An 18,831-nucleotide genomic window follows, 5' to 3' on the forward strand; every position below is an offset into this window, starting at 1 on the left:
TTGACCAACTGTTGCAGCTCCCGCTTGTGAAATAGGGTGTTCAAGCGAAAACTAGTTTTGTTTATCCAAAAACAGGTCCACCATAGCGGTTAAAAACAACAGCACACAAACCAGAGAACCAAAATAAGTAATTGCTCCTACAAACTACAAGACTTAAAAAGACGTTGGATCGTGGTACCATTCATATTACACAGCTGTCTGTCATGTCACTAAAGTTGTAGCGAAATTACATGACAAATCTGCGACAAGGGTGAACATATTACAAAACATTTCACTTTTGACGAATCCCCTACGACCCTGCCTGGACTCCAAATTACGTTTCACAACAGAATACATGCGAGAAGTGATACAAAAACGAATGCATGCTCATATGTTATGCATTTCAAAATATGATGTGTACGTTTTTAATCGCCTCAAGGCATCATATATTTTATTGTTTACAATATGAAAAAGTACCTCCTACTATAAAATCAACCTATTAGCTTACCTGACAATTTCTCTCCAACTCTTCTATTTCTCTACCCGGTTGTGCTACAGTTCAGATGAAATGTCAAATAGGCACTGGTGATCCTGCCAATGTTCCACAAATTTTTCCTCCATTTCTTCAGTCCAATGAGACTTTCTTGATACCGCAGCCATGCTAGTTGATGTTATGTTGCAGGTACATCAGGACTCCCACTGAAACATTCTATGCCCCATTTCTTGCTCTCTCATTGGCTGTAGGTCAACACTGCAGTTGTATTAAGTCAAAACATATTTCACATTGTGCGATTTGGAATCGCAGACCGGTCCAGATATTTAACATCCTAGATATCTCGCTGACATAGGCAACGCATCAGCGCTTCTCTCAAATCCCGTCTTTGATCGTTCATGCATTGCGATTGTCGCTCACGGGAGCGAGCTCCGTTTTGCGCACGATTTCAGGCTTTTGTCGGCAATCTCCACAAAACTGTCAGCGAGCGAAATTCAAGCTTAAAATTGTGTAGTGTAAACTCGGCATAAATATGTCTGAGTTTGTAGTTGGAGAATAGATGCATTTCTGTGCCCAGCCTCATTTATTTGGTACCGAATATTCAATCAAACGGAGAGAAAGAGGTAGTAGGAATGTCTGTTAGCATTCCTTAATTCTTAACTGGCAGTGAGAATTTGTGACAGACCTCTGACTGAAGAGAATGATACCTAAGTGAAAACATTCGGTAGTTGAAACATTCAAAATCAAGTATTTTCTAACCGGCTAATGAAATGCTGACTTAAATATGTTGCTATGAGTATGTAAGCGGGGTTATCCGTTGCTATGCTGATTGCTGAAGATGGAAACCAAGCAATCGACAATGTACTGTCTCTCATCACGGCTGGTTAGGACAAAAACTATAGAATCAAAATGATACCTTTTATGAGGTGTCATTTGCTGCCAGGTTAGGACAACGGTGACTGTAGCTGTCTTCAGCCTCCTTTGTCTATCTCAGTAAATAAATAAATAATGCTGGGCATAGAAATGCATCTGTTCTCCGACTATCTCATCAGACGTATTTAATCATTTCTGTTCTTGTGTATGTATGTATTTATGTGTATATATGTATATGTATATATGTGTGTGTGTGTGTGTGTGTATATGTGTATAGTATATATATATATATATATATATATATATATACACGTATGTATAATATACAGATATATATAGACTGAAGCAAGTGAATGTAATGGCAGAAGAGGTATGGTACGTTGGATAAATATAAATGGACTAAGCTGTGTATTGCACATTAATTATTGCTCAATGGGGCAATTTTAACTGTTTATGAGATGGATACTTTTTTTAGATAGTACTTTCTAAACTTAACAACAAATCTCTTCCCATGCTTCCTCTCTAAACCAAAATCAGGAGAAAACATGGTCAATAACAAAAATGGCATCCTCCTCCCTATGGCTTCTAGAGCTGTTGGAAAAAAGTTTCAATGATGCATCGCAATTCATACTCAAACGATTCTGAATCGATTCTCAAAAGAATCAGAATCTATTCTGAGTTCAGTTTAAATCAAGGCAGAGCAGTGGTGCACACCAAAGACGATGTGGAAACAATGGCACGGGTTAAGTGCATACACAAAAGTCAAGTGCACAAACTCAACTGTTTGCAGACCAAATGTATCAAACACATGACCATTTGTGACTACGATCCCGAAACCCTGTTGTTAACAGCTGTTAAATAAAAAACTGAAAGGGAAAAAATAGAGTAAAAAATAAATTTTGAAGAAACTGAAAAAGATATTGAAGGACAAGATGCATCTTGATGCATCGAGAATCGTTTTATAATAGAATTGTTACCCTTTGAATCGCAATCAAATCGTGAGGCCAGTGAAGATTCTCACCTCTAACGGCTTCCAAAAAGAAGAAAAAAGAAGTAAACAATGAACTCTGAGTATCAATATCTTAAAATATGAAACTAAGAATTAACACACCACCGTTACTTCAATAAGCAACAGGTTGTACAGGTTGTAACAACTGGTAACAACTACAATAAGTTGAGGAAACACTTAGTATGATACAACAACAATAATAGCACAACTGCTAATTGTCTGGGGCAGGAAAAAACCATCTCAGCAGCCTGGAGACAAAAGGCCTCTCCAAAGTGAGTTCACTCAGCAGCTTTATCCTCAAGCTCTCCGTCCAGCAACCAATCGGAGCAAGGCAGTAATCAAAGGTAATCATTGTTAGCTGGTGTCCATTGACCTTCGCAATGAGAGACCAGAGAGCGAGTGAGAAGGAGAGAGAGAGAGAGAGAGAGAGAGAGAGAGAGAGAGAGCAAATCACCACAAAACACTGCCACAATACAGACAACACCTACAAAGTAAGCAGTACAATTATCACTGCCCATGTATCACACAAATAACACTAATAATTACATCCTGGAACGTAACAAAGGTGAGTGGGGGCCAAAGTGATTTTTCCAGCCTTTTTCCTCAATCTGAATGTGTACAGTTCTTGAAGGGAGGGCAGGGGGCAACCAATAATCCTCTCAGCAGTCCAAACTGTCATTTTTGTAGTTTTCTGATATTCAGTTTCGTAGCTGCACCAAACCAGACAGTTGCTGTAGTGCAGAGGATGGACTCGATGACTGCTGAGTAGAACTGTATCAGCAGTGCCTGTGGCAGGTTGAAGTTCCTCAACTGGCAAAAGAAGTACAACCTCTGCTGAGTCAATGTGGGTCTCCCATTTCAGGTTCTGTGAGATGATAGTGCTCAAGAACCTGAATGACTCCACTGCTGCCACAGATAGAGGTCGACCGATATTGGTTTTTCAGGCCGATGCCGATCTTTTGCAATCCGGGTCGGTGGCCGATTAATGCTGCCGATTTATTTTGGCTGGTATATGCTTGCTTAACCTCTTATTTGAACCTTTTTTATTTGAAAGATAAAATGTAACACAAATAATTACTTAAGATAGACAAAATTTCTCAACAAATACATTTATTGAACACTTGACCAATCTGCACTTGTACACTTAAATTAAAAATGTATAATGTAAAAACATATTGTATAAATAATGTATAACAAATATATTAAATAAACAAAGCAGGTGTTACGAACTGCTCCGAGACACGAAGGTTGAGATCCAAATGCAGCTTTAATTAAGGGGCAATCCAATCACGTAATCCAATATTCAGAGCATCCAAGAGAAGCACAGGCATAACTAGGGATGGGTATCTTTAAGTTTTAATGGTAATACTACTCTTACCGATACTGCTTATCGATCCGGTACTTTAACGGTATTCTTAACGGTTCTTTTTGTTTTATTTATATATATATATATATTAAACAAAGATAAACAATTACACAAAGATAAACGTTATATAGGCACAGTGATTTCATTTCAGTAAGGTCTACTAACATTACTGTTCAGGTAATCTAATAAAGTAATCAATTGTAAAATAACACTGCATAGTTTATCATAGATTAATGCTTATTAATGCAGAAGTTATTCATTCAAGAGCTGTAAGTGATTTTCTCTTTGCCTTTTGTTGTTTGATTCGCAGTAATGGCTCAATCGTCAGCATGTTGATTAGACTGCTTCCCCTTTAAGACCGAGTCTAATAGGCTCCTGATACACCATATTTTCTCTTATCTATTTCCATAACTACGTCCATTTAAGACATAAACTGTGTTTAAGTGAATCTCCAAGCCGGTCATTTTGACATATTTTTGTGTATAGTTGATCTTTTAGATGCGCACATGAAACCCAAAGTAGCCTATACTTTGCTTGTCTCGTTGCGGTCTGTTTCGGAGCGCTTGCTGCCTTGGGAACGATATCTCTTGCGCTCTTTTTATTATTAAACGCGTCCTGCAATTTAGCAACAGTAAGCAAGACTGCATTTTACAACAATCACCGATCGTGCTGATTCTGACGTTACGTTTGAGTTTTAGGGACAAATGTCAGTGCACCGCTGTGAAGGGAAGGAAGTTGTGCTAGACAGAATGCGGCTTATGTATAAATATTCTTTTTATAATCTTTAGAAGGCGAAATCTAAAATAAAATCAGACTAATATCACAGATCTAAACCAGGCTATGTTTGAATGTTTAGTTCTGTCCTCTGTCGTCACTCATTAAGCAGGGCTTGTGTTGTGCTCGCTGTTGCACCGCTTGAGCGAGATCTCTCTCTCTCTCTCTCTCTCTCTGAGTGCGAATAGCTAAATTGCATCACAGACAAATAGTTTCATATTATTTTACATAGAAATGCCTGGCGAGATAAAATAACTTTCTCTTTATAGCAATAATAAATGTATTTTCTTAATTTCTCCAGTACCGACAGCAGAACCGATAACGTCCGAGCTTACCAAAGCCAGTCCTTCAATAGCCTATAGTGCGTTGGTGTCTTTTTTATTACTTATTTATCTGCATTGAGTGACAACCCTCTCAAATATAAGACACACAAACAGAACAAATAAAAGTCTCAGATTCACTGTCTGTAATTGCAAAATTCTTGCTTACTTATTGTGACATGATAGCAACCCTTCTGCTGTGATAATGCAACTTCAACTACGCTATCAATATCCAAAGTAGCCGAACGTCATGTCGCCTATCATGTTTGTCGCGTTTTTTCTTGAAGTTGGCAGTAACATATCAAAAGTTTTTAATTAAATATAAAGGAGTTATACAAATTTAATCCTTACCGTTTTCTCCAAGGAACTTAGCTCCTTCCTTAGGCACTGGATGAGGTCTGCTCACTCTGCTGGAAAATGACTGTAGGGGCAGTGTGCGTCGAACACGTGTTCCTTAACAACACAAGGCTGCCCACAGATGCGCCGGCCTAATAATCGGCTTGATATACTTGGATATTGGCCGATGCCGATTATGTTAAAAAATACAAAAAATCGGGCGATTAATCGGTCGACCTCTAGCTACAGTACTGTTTAAAATGGTGAGGGGGGGTCAATGTTGGGGTGTTCCTTCTAAAGTCCACAATCATCTCCTCTGCTTTGAGCATGTTCAGCTTGGGGTTGTTTTGACTACACCAGTGAGCCAGCTGTTCAACCTCCCTTCTGTATACAGACTCATCATCATCTTGGATGAGGCCGATGACAGTAGTGTCATCTGCAAACTTCAGGAGCTTGACAGATGGGTCCTTGGTGGTGCAGTCATTTGCATTCAGGGACAAGAGTAGAGGGGAAAGCACACATCCCTGAGGGGCACCAGTGCTGATTGTACAGGTGCTGGAAGTGAATTTTCCCTGTTTCACTAACTATTGCCTGGCCGTCAGAAAGCTGGTGATCCACTGACAGATAGACTTGGGAAAAGAGAGTTAGTGTAATTTAGTCTGGAGAATAGCTGGGATGATGGTGTTGCAGGATATGATGCAATCCCATGTTGACCGCATAATTCACAGACTTGTTTTCTTGATAAGCAAATTGAAGGGAATCTAGAAAGGGTCCAGTGATGTCAAAGCAGTGCAAACCCCATCTGGGCTGTGTGCTTTCCTTTTCTTTTTTCCCCCGGAAGACACAGCACACCTCTTCACAGATCTTAAATGCAGGTTGAGTAGAAGGAGGGGGGAGGAGAGGTGTTGATGTTTGTGTGAAGTGAAAGTCAGAGCGGGTGTGGTGTGTGAGATTGGGCCTTACAAATCTACAGTAGAACACATTTGAGTTGTCAACCAGTAGTTGATTCCCTACTTTGTTGGGGGAAGGTCTCTTGAAGTTAGTAAAGTCTTTCAGGCCGCTCCACACTGATGCTGGTTCGTTAGCTGAAATCTTGTTTTTCAGCTTATCAGAATAGCTTCTTTTAGCCACTCCTAATTTCCTGGTCTGATTGTACAAGACCCCACCTCTGTAAGCATCATTTTGGCCTGACAAAGCTGCCTGAGTTCTGCTGTAAACCACGATTTGTTGTTGTTGTATGTTAAATAAGTTGTAGTAGGAATGCACATATCCTCACAGAAACTGATATATGATGTCACTGTATCTGTGAGCTCATCAAGATTGGTGTCTGCAGCCTCAAAAACACTCCAATCAGTGCAGTCAAAGCAGGCTTGTAGTTCCCTCTCTGCTTCAATGGTCCAACTCTTTACCATCTCTACTACAGATTTAGCTTATTTTAGTTTCTGCCTGTAGGTTGGAAGATCAACTAGACAGTGATCAGAGAGTTTCAAAGCTGCTTTAGGGACAGAGCAATATGTAGCCATTTTTGTTGTGTAACAATGATCCAGTATATTTCTGTCTCTGGTTGGGCATGTAATGTGAGGTTTGCTTTGTTAAAATCCCCAAGAATAATAACTGAATCCGGGTATTGTTGTTCCATTTCTGTGATTTGATCAGCCAGCTGTTGCAGTGCTTTGTTCACAAATGCGTGTGGAGGAATATAAACACCAGAATAAACGAGGAAAACTCCTGCGGAGTAGAAAGGCTTACAGTTAATAAAGAGCGCTTTCAAATTAGGACAGCACATCTTCTTTAATGTTGTTACATCTGTACACCAACTGTGATGTAAAAGCATGTTCCACCACCTCTCGTTTTCCCCGTTAAATCTGCGGTGCGATCCGTTCTGAACAGCTGAAAGCCCGGCAGATGTTCCATGCTGTCCGGAATGGCTTCACTCTGCCAGGTTTCTGTGAAGCACAAGGCAGCAGAGTTTGAAAAGTCCTTGTTTGTGTAGGAGTAAGGTTATTAAGTTCGTCCGTTTTGTTAGGATGAGAGCAGTGATTTGCTAGATGAAAACTCTGAAGCTCTTTTCGAAATCCACGCTGACGGAGCCTGACAAGTGCGCAAGCTTGTTTCCCTCGCCTGCATCTCTTAAACAACACAGCTGCACCTCCGACTAAAATGTCCAGCAAAGTGTCCAAATAGTAAAAAACCGGGAATAGATTGTCTGGTATGTGCTGCCAAATGTTCAGTAGTTCGTCCCTGGTAAAATTGATTGGAAAAAGATTGCTAAACACGGGACAAACTAACAAAAACAACAAAAGCGCTCCTCACCGTGGCTGCCATCCGTTTTGCCATCTTCCATATCACATAGCAATCTTCCATTTCATAAAAATCCTGACTCTTATGGGAAAAAATTTAAGAATTCTGAATTATACTTTGTGCTTTTGAAGCTTGAAAAGATGGTTACTATAAACTAAAAATACTGAGCACAAAATGTTTTCAAAATGTCTCCCTTTGAGTTTAGAAAAGTAAGAAAGTCAAATGGGGGATATAACAACACTGGGATGAGTAAACAATGACTGAATTTTCATTTTAGGGTACACTATCCATTTAACTTTTATTGAACCCAGAGAATTCCTTTTATGATGCATTTCTGAAATTTGATGAATTTTCTCTGAGTTCTTTGTCCAATTGAATGAAACTGTATAATGGCCTTGAATAGAAATTAACATATCAGTACCTGCTGAATTATAGGCTTATGCTTTTCAATGAAACTGACCTTAAATACTATTCTGATTCTTAAACAAGATTGTTGTAATGTTCTGTGAGGCTGTTGTGAAAATGGCATGATCTGATTCACAAATGTAGGGGGAAAAAAACATAAACATGTAAAATGTGGTGATTTGCTGTGATAAAGGGAACAAAAGGAACAGGAACAACCCAGTAAATTTGTATCATTAACATATGTGAGCTAAAGGGTGAAGGGAAGGAAATAGAGATGCAACTACAGACCAATTTCAGACCTTTCATAGGCAAGAAAATTTTGTTTTCAATCAGCTGAACAAATTCTTAAACTCCAATGGCTACATGGACAATTTCCGACATCGTAGCACAGAGACGGTGCTCATAAAGATACTTAATGATATTTGGTTAAACGAGAGATGACATCTATGCTAAAGACAACAGGTAATGTAATTACATTATATTGTATTGGATAAATTCTGTAAACTGTTACAATGGAATCTTTATTAACATTGGTGTAGCAGATGGTTGTATTTGTATTTTTGCCATAGCATATAATATTATTGATTGAGAATCCCACCATTTTACATAACTGATAGCCTCGATCTTCCAAACTTGGTGAGTAGCTGGTCAAAAATCCTCTTACAGAACAAAACAATGCACAAAATAAGATGACAAAAGTGTAAGAAAAGCTAATGAAGTTGGCAAATATAACAACTTACCGAGATCAGCTACAGAGGACATAGACGATTACTGGATGAATTCAATTAATTCCCTGATTAGATCGGTGTCTGGTCCCTGTGCTCCCTTAAGTGTTTTTCAATTTGTTTATGATTTGGTACATTTTCAGATTGAAGCCGGCGTAGAGTATTTTTTTGCAATCTCTCTAGTTTATCTTGGATCTTTGTAAATACCATATTGCAAGTAGAGCACTTGTTTTGTCGTGTTACCTGAACACTTTTGATGTCTGATAATTTTGTGTTTTTTTTATTGTTGTTATAGAGTGAACAAGTGCTCCTTGCTGCAGACGGTAGCTACTGTTGTTGTTTGGGAAAACTTTACCATGGTGACTAAACATTATTCTGCCCTCCGTCCCCTGACAAAATCAGTTCCTGCGTAGAGACCGGTAAGCTTTTGTGGCCGGTGTGGAACCAGGTTTTTCGGTCCCAGAATGGCCTTTTCTGTGGTGGAAATGTACAGAACTGTTCGAATTCGCACCAGCCCAGGAACCCGATCCTGAACCATGTCAGTGGGACGGTGCTCTGCTATTTCAGGCCATAACTAGAAGGGAGGGGTTACTTTGTGAACATAGGCAACTATGAATCTGAGTGGACCTCCATGACATGTGGAGTCCCACAAGGCTCAATTCTTGCACTGCTCCTGTTCAACCTGTATATGCCAAATTATGAAAAAGTACCAAATTGTGTACCATAGCTATGCAGGTGATACCCAGATTTACCTAGCCCTATCGCCAAATGACAACAGCCCCATAGACCATCTGTGCCAGTGCATTGACGAAATTAACAGTTGGATGTGCCGAAAATTGCTTCAGTTAAACAAAGAATAGGCAGAGGTCATTTAATTTGGCAACAATGGCAAAATTCCAAAGATGAACACATACCCTTACTCCAGGGGTCTAAAGACAAAAAATCAAGTCAGGAATCTTGGTGTCATTTTTAAGTCAGACCTTAGTTTCAGTAGTCAAATCAAAACAATAAATAAATTAGCCTACTTTCATCTAAAAATTGGCAGAATAAGATGTTTTGTATCCAGTCAAGACTTGGAGAAACATGTTCATGCATTCATCACTTGTTCGGTGGGACTACTGCAATAGACTTCTCACCGGGCTACCCAAAAAGACCATTAGACACCTGCATCTCATTCAGAATGCTGCTGCCAGGATTCCCACCTGAACAAAGAAAATCTGACCAGATTACTCCAGTGTTTACTCCACCTCAGGTGTTTACATTGGCTTCCAGATACATTTAGAATTGATTTTAAAAGTATAGTTCACCCAAAAATGAAAATTCTCTCATTATTTACTCAACCTCATTATATCACAGGTATGGATGACTTTTTTTCTTCACCAGAACCCATTTGAAGAAAAAAAAAATAGAATCTTAGCTCAGTTAGGGATTTCTCTTTTGAAGGTCCAAAAATCACAGACAGTCAGCATAATCGTCATCCATACAACACCAGCTGTTAAATGAATGTCTTTTAAACTGACACAATAAATTTTTAAGTATAATTTTACTCTAAATCATGCTTCTGGTTGGCAGCGGTACCCGAATGTGATGTAATTGGCATTTGAAACACGCGAGAACTGACGTGTGCATCACAGCTGGAAGAGCAGCACTGTTTACAAATGAGATGGATGAACGCTGTACAATAGCTTGGTTGATTTTGGTTTAGATCTGTTATTATCTGTTTCTTTACTCACAATGTTGCATTTGTGTACTTCTCCTGGATGTCTCAACCGAGTGGAAAATGTGAGATTACCTTGGTAATCTGTAATTACCTTGCACCAAATGCAATCGTATAATCTTAGAAGACATTAATTTAACAGCTGGAGTCGTATGGATGATGTTTATGCTGACTGTCTGTGATTTTTGGATCTTCAAAAGAGAAATCGCCATTCACCTACTGAGCTAAGAAATGTTTCTATTTTTCTTCAAATGTGTTCTGGTCAAGAAAGGAAGTCATACACAACTGAGATATCATGATGGTGAGTAAATAATGAGAGAATTATAATTTTTGGGTGAACTATCACTTTAAAGGTACTATTACTCATAAGTCACTCAATGGCCTAGGACATAAATAAATTGCAGAAATTCTTGTTGAATATAAACCTAACAGACCTCTTAGATCATTAGGATCAAGTCAGTTATAAATACAGAGGTTTCAGTCAAACCAAGGTGAGACAGCGTTTAGCTGTTATGCCACCCGCAGCTGTAACAGCTTCCAGAAAAGGTCAGGTGTGCTCCAACAGTAGCCACTTTCAAGTCCAGGCTAAAAAAACATCCGTTCAGCTCTGCATTTCTTCACTGAGCACTGTCCTGCCCTCACTGATTGCACTGCATAATTTTATTTTTGTATTATTTTTCTGTTTTATTCATTTTTATGTATTATTTTTATTCTTATTTCTTGTTCTTACTAGGGATGCACCGATCTGATACCTGGATCGGTATCGGCTCCGATACTTAAGCTTTTAGACGGATCGGGTATCGTTCTGACGAGTCCGATCCAAATCCGATACTGTGTGTTAATCATGTTCGTTACTCTCAAGCTCCAAAAAGGACATAAAAGAACCATTAAAGTAGTTTTTATGACTCATGCATTCTATTCAAAGCCACTTGAAGACATGCAATAGCTCTGTGAATCACAAAAGGCTGTGTTTAATAAGTAAATATATCAAATCCACCCACAACTCCATCGCGTCAGTGAATGGTTTACACACACACTCGCGGCTATTTTTAGCCTTCACGCGGTGCACAATATTTGAGCGATACTCACTGACAACATCTCTGATGTAGATGCTCAATAGTTCAGTTCACTTATAATATGCATTTAGAATGGCACAAGAGGTGCTTTTTTTTTTTTTTACCAGAATTTGAATAAGAAGCTAATTAAACTACAGAATCCTATCAGGCCGCACTACATGACATAACTTTCCAGAGAGAAAGGGAGGGAAACATGATACCACAGTCCCGTGGAACAGCGACCAACATGAGTATGCCGTAAGTGAATGACCCTCATGTTGGGCCAGGATGGGAGCACTCTGAATTAATTTATGAACTATAGTCATATAGTATGAACTAATCCCTTCATAAACCCAGTCGAGTTTATTTATAATGAAAGTGCTTGTGACTTTATGGTAAATTACAACGGCCTGATGCAGGAAGGGGCATAAGTATATGCTTGGCAAACAAAATAGCAAGTGCTCTAAACAGAGGAAATGTGAAGAGAGAGACATTACGTTTAGATTGCAAAACCTTGCGAATGTGTTTTGAGAAGACCATCCTGCTGCATGTCTTGTAAAGACACACCATTCGTCCATGCCCATGAAGAGGCCTCTAGTTGAGTGTGCTTTAACACCAGTTGGGCAGATCTTGCCCTGCGACTAGTAAGCCAGGGCAATCACATCAACGATCCAATGAGAAAGTCTTTGCTTGGAGAAGGACATTTCTTTCATGCATCCTCCATAGCACACAAAGAGCCGATCAGACAGTCTGAACTGGAGGGTGTAGCGCACGCAAATGGCATAACAAATGCAAAGATTGTTCCTCATCTGAAATAAATGGAGGAGGGAAGAAAGCTTGAAGGTGAACCACCTGCGCTCTGAAGGGCGTGGTTAGAACCTTAGGCACATTTCTACAAACAAGCATTTGATGAATGAAAGCTGGTGCAGAAAATTAAGAAGCTATATCAAGGGTTCCTCCTGATCTCGATACAAAAACTTAAGGTTCTAACCACGCCCTTCAGAGCACAGATGGTTCATCTTCAAGCTTTCTTCCCTCCATTTATTTCGGATGAGGAACAATCTTTGCATTGAGCCATTTCTGTGTTCGTCAGTGGCCATGTGAAAGACACCAATCAATGAACACATTCTATTTTAGCACATATAGGCCACTCGTGGACTGCGATCTGGCCTGTAAAATGGTGTTCATGAATGAATGAGTCAGTTCTGATGCGATTAACATGGTCTATTCAGGGGCCAACATACAGGTTCCACAGCTTGGACTGGGGATGCCAGATTGTGCCTTGCACCTGAGAGAGGAGATGATTCCTCAGTGGTATTTCCCATGGCGAGCTGTAAAACATCTCCATCATTTCTGGAAACCATGGATGATTGGGCCATTTTGTACGCAGTTAACAGAACTATTTCCATGTCCACTCGGACTTTGCTGATGACGGAATAGAGGTGCACCGGGGGAAGCACATACTTGAATTTTGCTGTCAATTCATGGGCCAGTGTGTCATTGTAACATATACGCCACTACTGCTGTCCAAACAAATCAGAATGTGGTGATTCACAATATTGGAATGAAAAGCTCTCAAAGCTAGAAAGACAGCCCGTAGCTCTAAGCGGTTGACGTGTCACGGCTGTTTCGCAGGTGTCGAAAGTCGGGCGTCTATTAAGCACCGCACCCCAACCTGTGTTGGATGCATTTGTTGTCGGGACTTTCTTTCTGAAAACTTAAACCAGCTTAACACACTGTTGGTAGAAGGCTGGCGCTATCCATGGTGCTAGAGCAGCAAGACAGTGGCGAGTTACCGCGATGCACAGGAAAATGAAATGACTTCAGTGATAATATTTTTTCAGTTTGAACTGAAACCGACACCAAAGTATTGTCTGTATGTGCTCATTCATGAGGTGCGCATGCATGAACTTCTAAAAAGGAGATTTACTGGCTGAGGAAAAGTGAGCTTTTCACCAGTTGACATTAGACCAGATTTTCCATGTGACAAAGCAGCAAGTCTGTGTTCGCTCAGCAGTGCAATAATTAATAGTAATAGTAATTCAACACACACACACACACACACACTGTTACAAAATTGTCAATGTGTCGCTCGCCCCATCTATACATTTTGTGAAAATCCAGGGAGTCAGAGACAAACTGAAATTAAGAACTTCTAAAACAAATCTAAAAAGCCACCTGTAACGCAGTGCAATTGGTACATGAAGTAAGTGTTCTTCAGATGTATTGATGCAAATTAATCCTGAGGACGGATGTATGATAAGATCTGTTTCTGAGTTAACATTTTGGTGGCACTGAGGCAGCTGGTGTGGGATTTTTAGCTGAGCAAGCCAGTTGTGATGAAGTACTGCTACGTTTTTTGCATAAAATGTCTCATAGCCTGTGATTGTTGCTGAGTTATGATGTAATGCTCAGCAATTCCATTCACAGAGCCTCTGAAAATTCCGGCTGGAGACATCGGAGCATCACATAGACGTTTTTTTTTTTTTCCACGTCACACATTTCCGTGAGGGTCAGCCAGATGTGACGATTTGAAGAATCAAGCGGCGAGGCAGAGTAATGTTCCCCGAAGCACTGCAGGGGAGTGGAGAATCTTCTCGTTACCGTGAATATTCTAAGGAATGGTGTTTGTGCACCTGCTTTTATAGCAAACACCATAGCTAATATTAGAATTTTGGCATAATTGCAGAGAGGTTTCAACTAGGTCGTGTGGAAGGACAACTCCCCTTATGCATTAGCATGCAATGTCAAGTTTACCGAGTCATAAGGGAACTGTGTGGTCAATTATGTAGTTAATTAATTAATTATTTAAAAATGGTGCAATTCACAACCCTAATTACTTTAAACCCTCATTGAGTATTTAAAGCTTTTACTGATCTCATGTAAATTCTGCTGATAGAATGAGGCACTAAGTCTTTAAAACGTTTTAATGTCATATTAGTTTGTTTTATGTTGTCTCGAGTGTTCTCGTATTTAAAAATACCACTAAACACTTCCCACAGCAGTGTGGCAGGTGTCTGAATATTCCCAAACAGTATGTCGCTGCTCAGCTGTATCAAACTTATTTTCGTCTCTGAGCGAAGAACGGAAAAGCACTTCAACATGAGTGTGCTGGGGCCATTACCGACTGTTTTGCTGAGAAGCTTCTGTCAGAGGTCACACTTGGCAAATCAGAATGTATAACTTTACCTTGTGAATGTGACTGTGAAATTATCCCCCTTATTGAACAGTGATGTATCTTAAACAAAATATTACACTCACATATTCACATTTTAATCTTATTGACATCCCTTCAGTGTCACTGAAAAACACATATAAAGCTGCTACTGAGCAGTGTTTGGTGTGACCCAACGCAAAAATCAGTTATGAGTGACGCACTCATTATTTTTCAGCTATTCAATTATATATTTTTTTCTGTTGTTACTTGCAATACAGATACAAATTTAATTTGATAGATTATTGCACAGAACATTTTATTTTGTAGATGCGCAAGCTGAGCACACACATCAGGCATAGATGTGCAAGTGTTTTAATCATCCTCACTCAAAAGGTGCTGGGAAGCCTGTGAATAATGTTTCTTGTTTCATTGAAACATCAGAACGAACCAGTTAATTACATCATACTTCCCAGTGCAAAATACATTCTGTAAGAGTATGCTCTGTTCGTGCATCCCTGTGCACTCTTAATAAACTCCATGAAGCCGCTCGCACAACAGCAGCTCTATTCAGTTGTATGATGCGTGGTATCGGGACATTTTAACAAGAACAAGTACATGAATGAAGCATCTAACCTGATGCCAATCCTTTAAAGAATGCATCATTCTTTTTCTGTGATGCTTCATTTTTGGAAATAAGGAGTATTCCAAACATCATATCATTTCTTCATAGCAGGCGAAAGTCTGTTCTTTTTCTATAAACTCTTACTGGTTGCATCAGAGCAGTCAAAGGGGCCACAGATGGCCTACAGGCCTGACTTTGGACACCGCTGTGCTATATGGACCGTTTGTTATTAGTGTTGCTGATCAGTGAAAGGTGAAAGGAGCATAGGCATGTCCAGAGACTGCAGCCTTGTGGGTGTCCCATATGAGATCTTCCAGTCAGGAAATCCAGTATCAGATAAATGACCAAGTTTCCTGTACATTCAAACCAGCCTATCAGGAACAATTGTGTTTAAGGCAGAGCCTTTTATCAGTAAAGAGCATCCTTCTTATAGAGGTTAACTAACTGCCACGGTGTTCTGTGAAGTGCCAGAGATATGGGATCATCCACTGGCCAGTCAGTAGACAAATTGAAGCAGGGTCAACAGTGTCAGGGGATGGTGCATTTAATGTATGTGAAGTAAACTTCTAGACTTCTGTTTTGTAGTTGGTTGTAGCTGATTTTTCTTCTCAATTATTATTGTACATTAATTTATCTACATGGCTGTCTTCAGGTGGAGAGAATAGTGGGTAAACGGAAGAACAAGAAGGGGAAGACCGAGTACTTGGTCCGCTGGAGAGGCTATGGCTTTGAGGGAGACACCTGGGAGCCAGAGAGTCACCTGTCCAGCTGCGTTGAGTTTATTCGTGAATTTAATCGTCAGCACAGTGAGAAGCAGAAAGATGGAACATTACTACGTTCAACACGTGGCGCTCCCAGCACAACCGGAGGCAACACTAGCATCAATGCCCGCAAACAGATCAGCAGGCCTCGTCAACCCAGTAGTGGTGTGACTCCTAGTCAAGTGAAGACCTCTCCACCTTCCCCAAGCACACCCTCCAGCAGCTCCACGAAGCGGCTTCAGCAACCACAGCCTTCACCAGAATCCATCAGCAGTGACGCTAAAGCAAATTCACAGCATCAGAAGAACAAGCATTCAGCTAGCATGAGCAGCACTGGTGTAGCAAGCACAATCACTGATACAATCCCATTGGCATTGCCAACTGCAGCCCCCACTATGAGTGCACTACGCCGTAGTATGGACCTGGTTAAATCTGGCATAAAAATTCTAGTGCCAAAGAGCCCGATGAACAACCGCACTGACACAGAGGAGTCTCCCAGTGAGGCGGCACACAGTTTGGAACAGGGAGGGCAAGAGCCAGATGCAGTTCCTCCTGAAGTTGCCCTGCTGGAGAAACCTGCTGGAATTGTGCGTGTACCGGGAGAGGAGCGGGCTCGTATGGGTACGAGGCCCAGGACGCAAACAGCCCTTCCACCGCCACAGATCCCCATTACACCAGCTGCTGTGCGCACATTAAACGGGAAAGGTATGCTCATGATACATTCGATTGAGAATATTATTTTCTTACGAGGTTTAGGAGAGTGGTTTTTAGTTCTGGGACTGGTTGGAAGCACCAACAAGTTAAGTCATAGTTGTACAATTTGATGGATTATGTGATCCAGTCCAGTCCTGGAGCAACACAACAGGCTAAAAAACAAGCATTTGATGAATGAAAGCTGGTGTAGAAAATTAAGAAGCTATATCAAGGGTACCTCCTGATCTTGATACAAAAACTGTTTACTAAATTATTCCAAATATAAAAATGCTAGTTTCCCATCAGATTTGACTTCCATACAATGGTCTTGATTTTACTCATATGTTTTAACTTTTTATAACAGATGGAAATAATCACTTACTAGTGTTTAGTTTGTTTTAACAGTAGTTTTAACTACTAATAATTTGATACTGAATGGGTAGAGATAGCATATTCTAAGAATGAGCCATTTTTATATGCAAGTGCAGTCCACCAGAATGAATTCAATTACATTTTTACCAATTATTTGGCCATGGTGGTACAATCTTAATACAGATTCAGGTACATGAACAAATATAATATAAAACGTTTATCATAGATGTGGTTTCATAAGTCTCATAACATTTTATATAAATGTACACAAAGTATTTTGAAAAGTTTTAAACATAATACATTATAATGTAAAACTATAATTAGACATTAATTTTATGAATTTAAGAAATTAGATTATTTAAGATTCTGCACTATGTCTTAATCACTAATGAAATAAACAAATTTGTGAAATTGATCCTATAGATATGAAAGGTCAGATTTCCTTACCTCCATTGAAGCATAGAAGATGCTCTTTGAAACATACTTAATTCTGCTTGGATAACATGGATCATCAGATTTTGCGTAATTTGTGGAGTCCATGCCAGCTGGAGTGCATGCTGTCATTAAGGCAAAAAAGGGGTAGGGTTTAGGAATACTAAATACTAAGGAAGTCTCAAACTCAAATTTTCACTTAAAATGTAATGCTAAAAAAGGAAACTGAATTTAATTAGGAAACTGCAAAATACAACCATTTTTACAAGACTAAAGACTTTTGAATCCCACTGTATATTTAGAAGCATTTTCATGTATAAAGTCACTTAATAAATGGTTTGGTTTTATTTTTGTTTTAAAGGAGTCACTACTCTCATGGAGGCATCATCAGCCAATGGAACAGCCATTACACAGAGTGGTGCAGCAGGAGGGATGGGCAGCTCGGGGCTAACAGGAAAACGCCGTTTTGAAGACCGCGCGTCTTTTGACAAGCGCTTGCGGTTCAGTGTTCGTCAAACTGAGAGTGCATACCGCTACAGGGACATTGTAGTTAAGAAACAAGACGGCTTTACACACATTCTGTTTTCTACTAAAACCTCAGAGAACAACTCACTGAATCCTGATGTAAGTCTAAATATCACATGCTGTATCACAAAATAGAATTTAGAAATATTTGTGCTTTCAGTTCACACAATTATGTACAGAAATTGTCTCAAGTAACCTGAAATTTGACTCAGTACTTTTAAAAGAATGTAATTCCTCTGTAGAATACATTCGTCCTCTGAATTGGTTTATCTTGACTCAAACTGACATGTGCTGAATGTGTTTGTCAGGTAATGAAGGAGGTTCAGAGTGCCATGGCCACAGCTGCAGCTGATGACAGTAAGCTTGTACTACTTAGCGCTGTGGGAAGTGTCTTCTGCTTTGGCCTCGACTTCATTTACTTCATCAGACGGCTCACAGATGACAGGAAAAAAGAAAGCATCAAAATGGCAGAGACAATCAGGTAAAGCATTTTTGTTTTGTTTGCTTTTTCAAATCAGAGAGAGTAAGTATATATTAAGAGGTATTTTTTATCAAATTTCATTAGCCAAGATTTGATCTTCAGTAATATAAGGAAATGTGTTTTCTTTGGTCCTCAGAACATTTGTCAACACATTCATTCAATTTAAGAAGCCCATCATTGCTGCTGTGAATGGACCTGCTATTGGACTTGGAGCATCTATCTTGCCCTTGTGTGATGTAATCTGGGCCAATGAGAAAGCTTGGTTCCAAACTCCTTACACAACTTTTGGCCAAACCCCTGATGCCTGCTCCTCCGTAACATTCCCTCTTATCATGGGAGTAGCCTCGGTCAGTACATGAATAGTATGGCATAATATACAATTTACTGTATTTATTTCTAGGACATGACATTTGAGATTAAAGTAATATTCCGGGT

At 39.7% G+C, this 18,831-nt stretch overlaps 1 protein-coding gene across 1 annotated transcript in view; it reads left to right on the forward strand.

The window, feature by feature from the left end:
* Positions 1-18,831, forward strand: part of LOC127645382 (chromodomain Y-like protein) — a 38,835-nt gene that overhangs the window by 15,394 nt on the left and 4,610 nt on the right. Inside the window, exons 2-5 of the mRNA XM_052128980.1 lie at positions 15,785-16,598; positions 17,752-18,014; positions 18,224-18,396; positions 18,533-18,743. Coding sequence (XP_051984940.1) covers positions 15,785-16,598; positions 17,752-18,014; positions 18,224-18,396; positions 18,533-18,743 — 1,461 coding nt within the window. The remainder of the gene's footprint in view (positions 1-15,784; positions 16,599-17,751; positions 18,015-18,223; positions 18,397-18,532; positions 18,744-18,831) is intronic.

The sequence above is a fragment of the Xyrauchen texanus genome, chromosome 6, assembly GCF_025860055.1.
Source record: "Xyrauchen texanus isolate HMW12.3.18 chromosome 6, RBS_HiC_50CHRs, whole genome shotgun sequence".
NCBI classification, from domain to species: Eukaryota; Metazoa; Chordata; class Actinopteri; order Cypriniformes; family Catostomidae; genus Xyrauchen; species Xyrauchen texanus.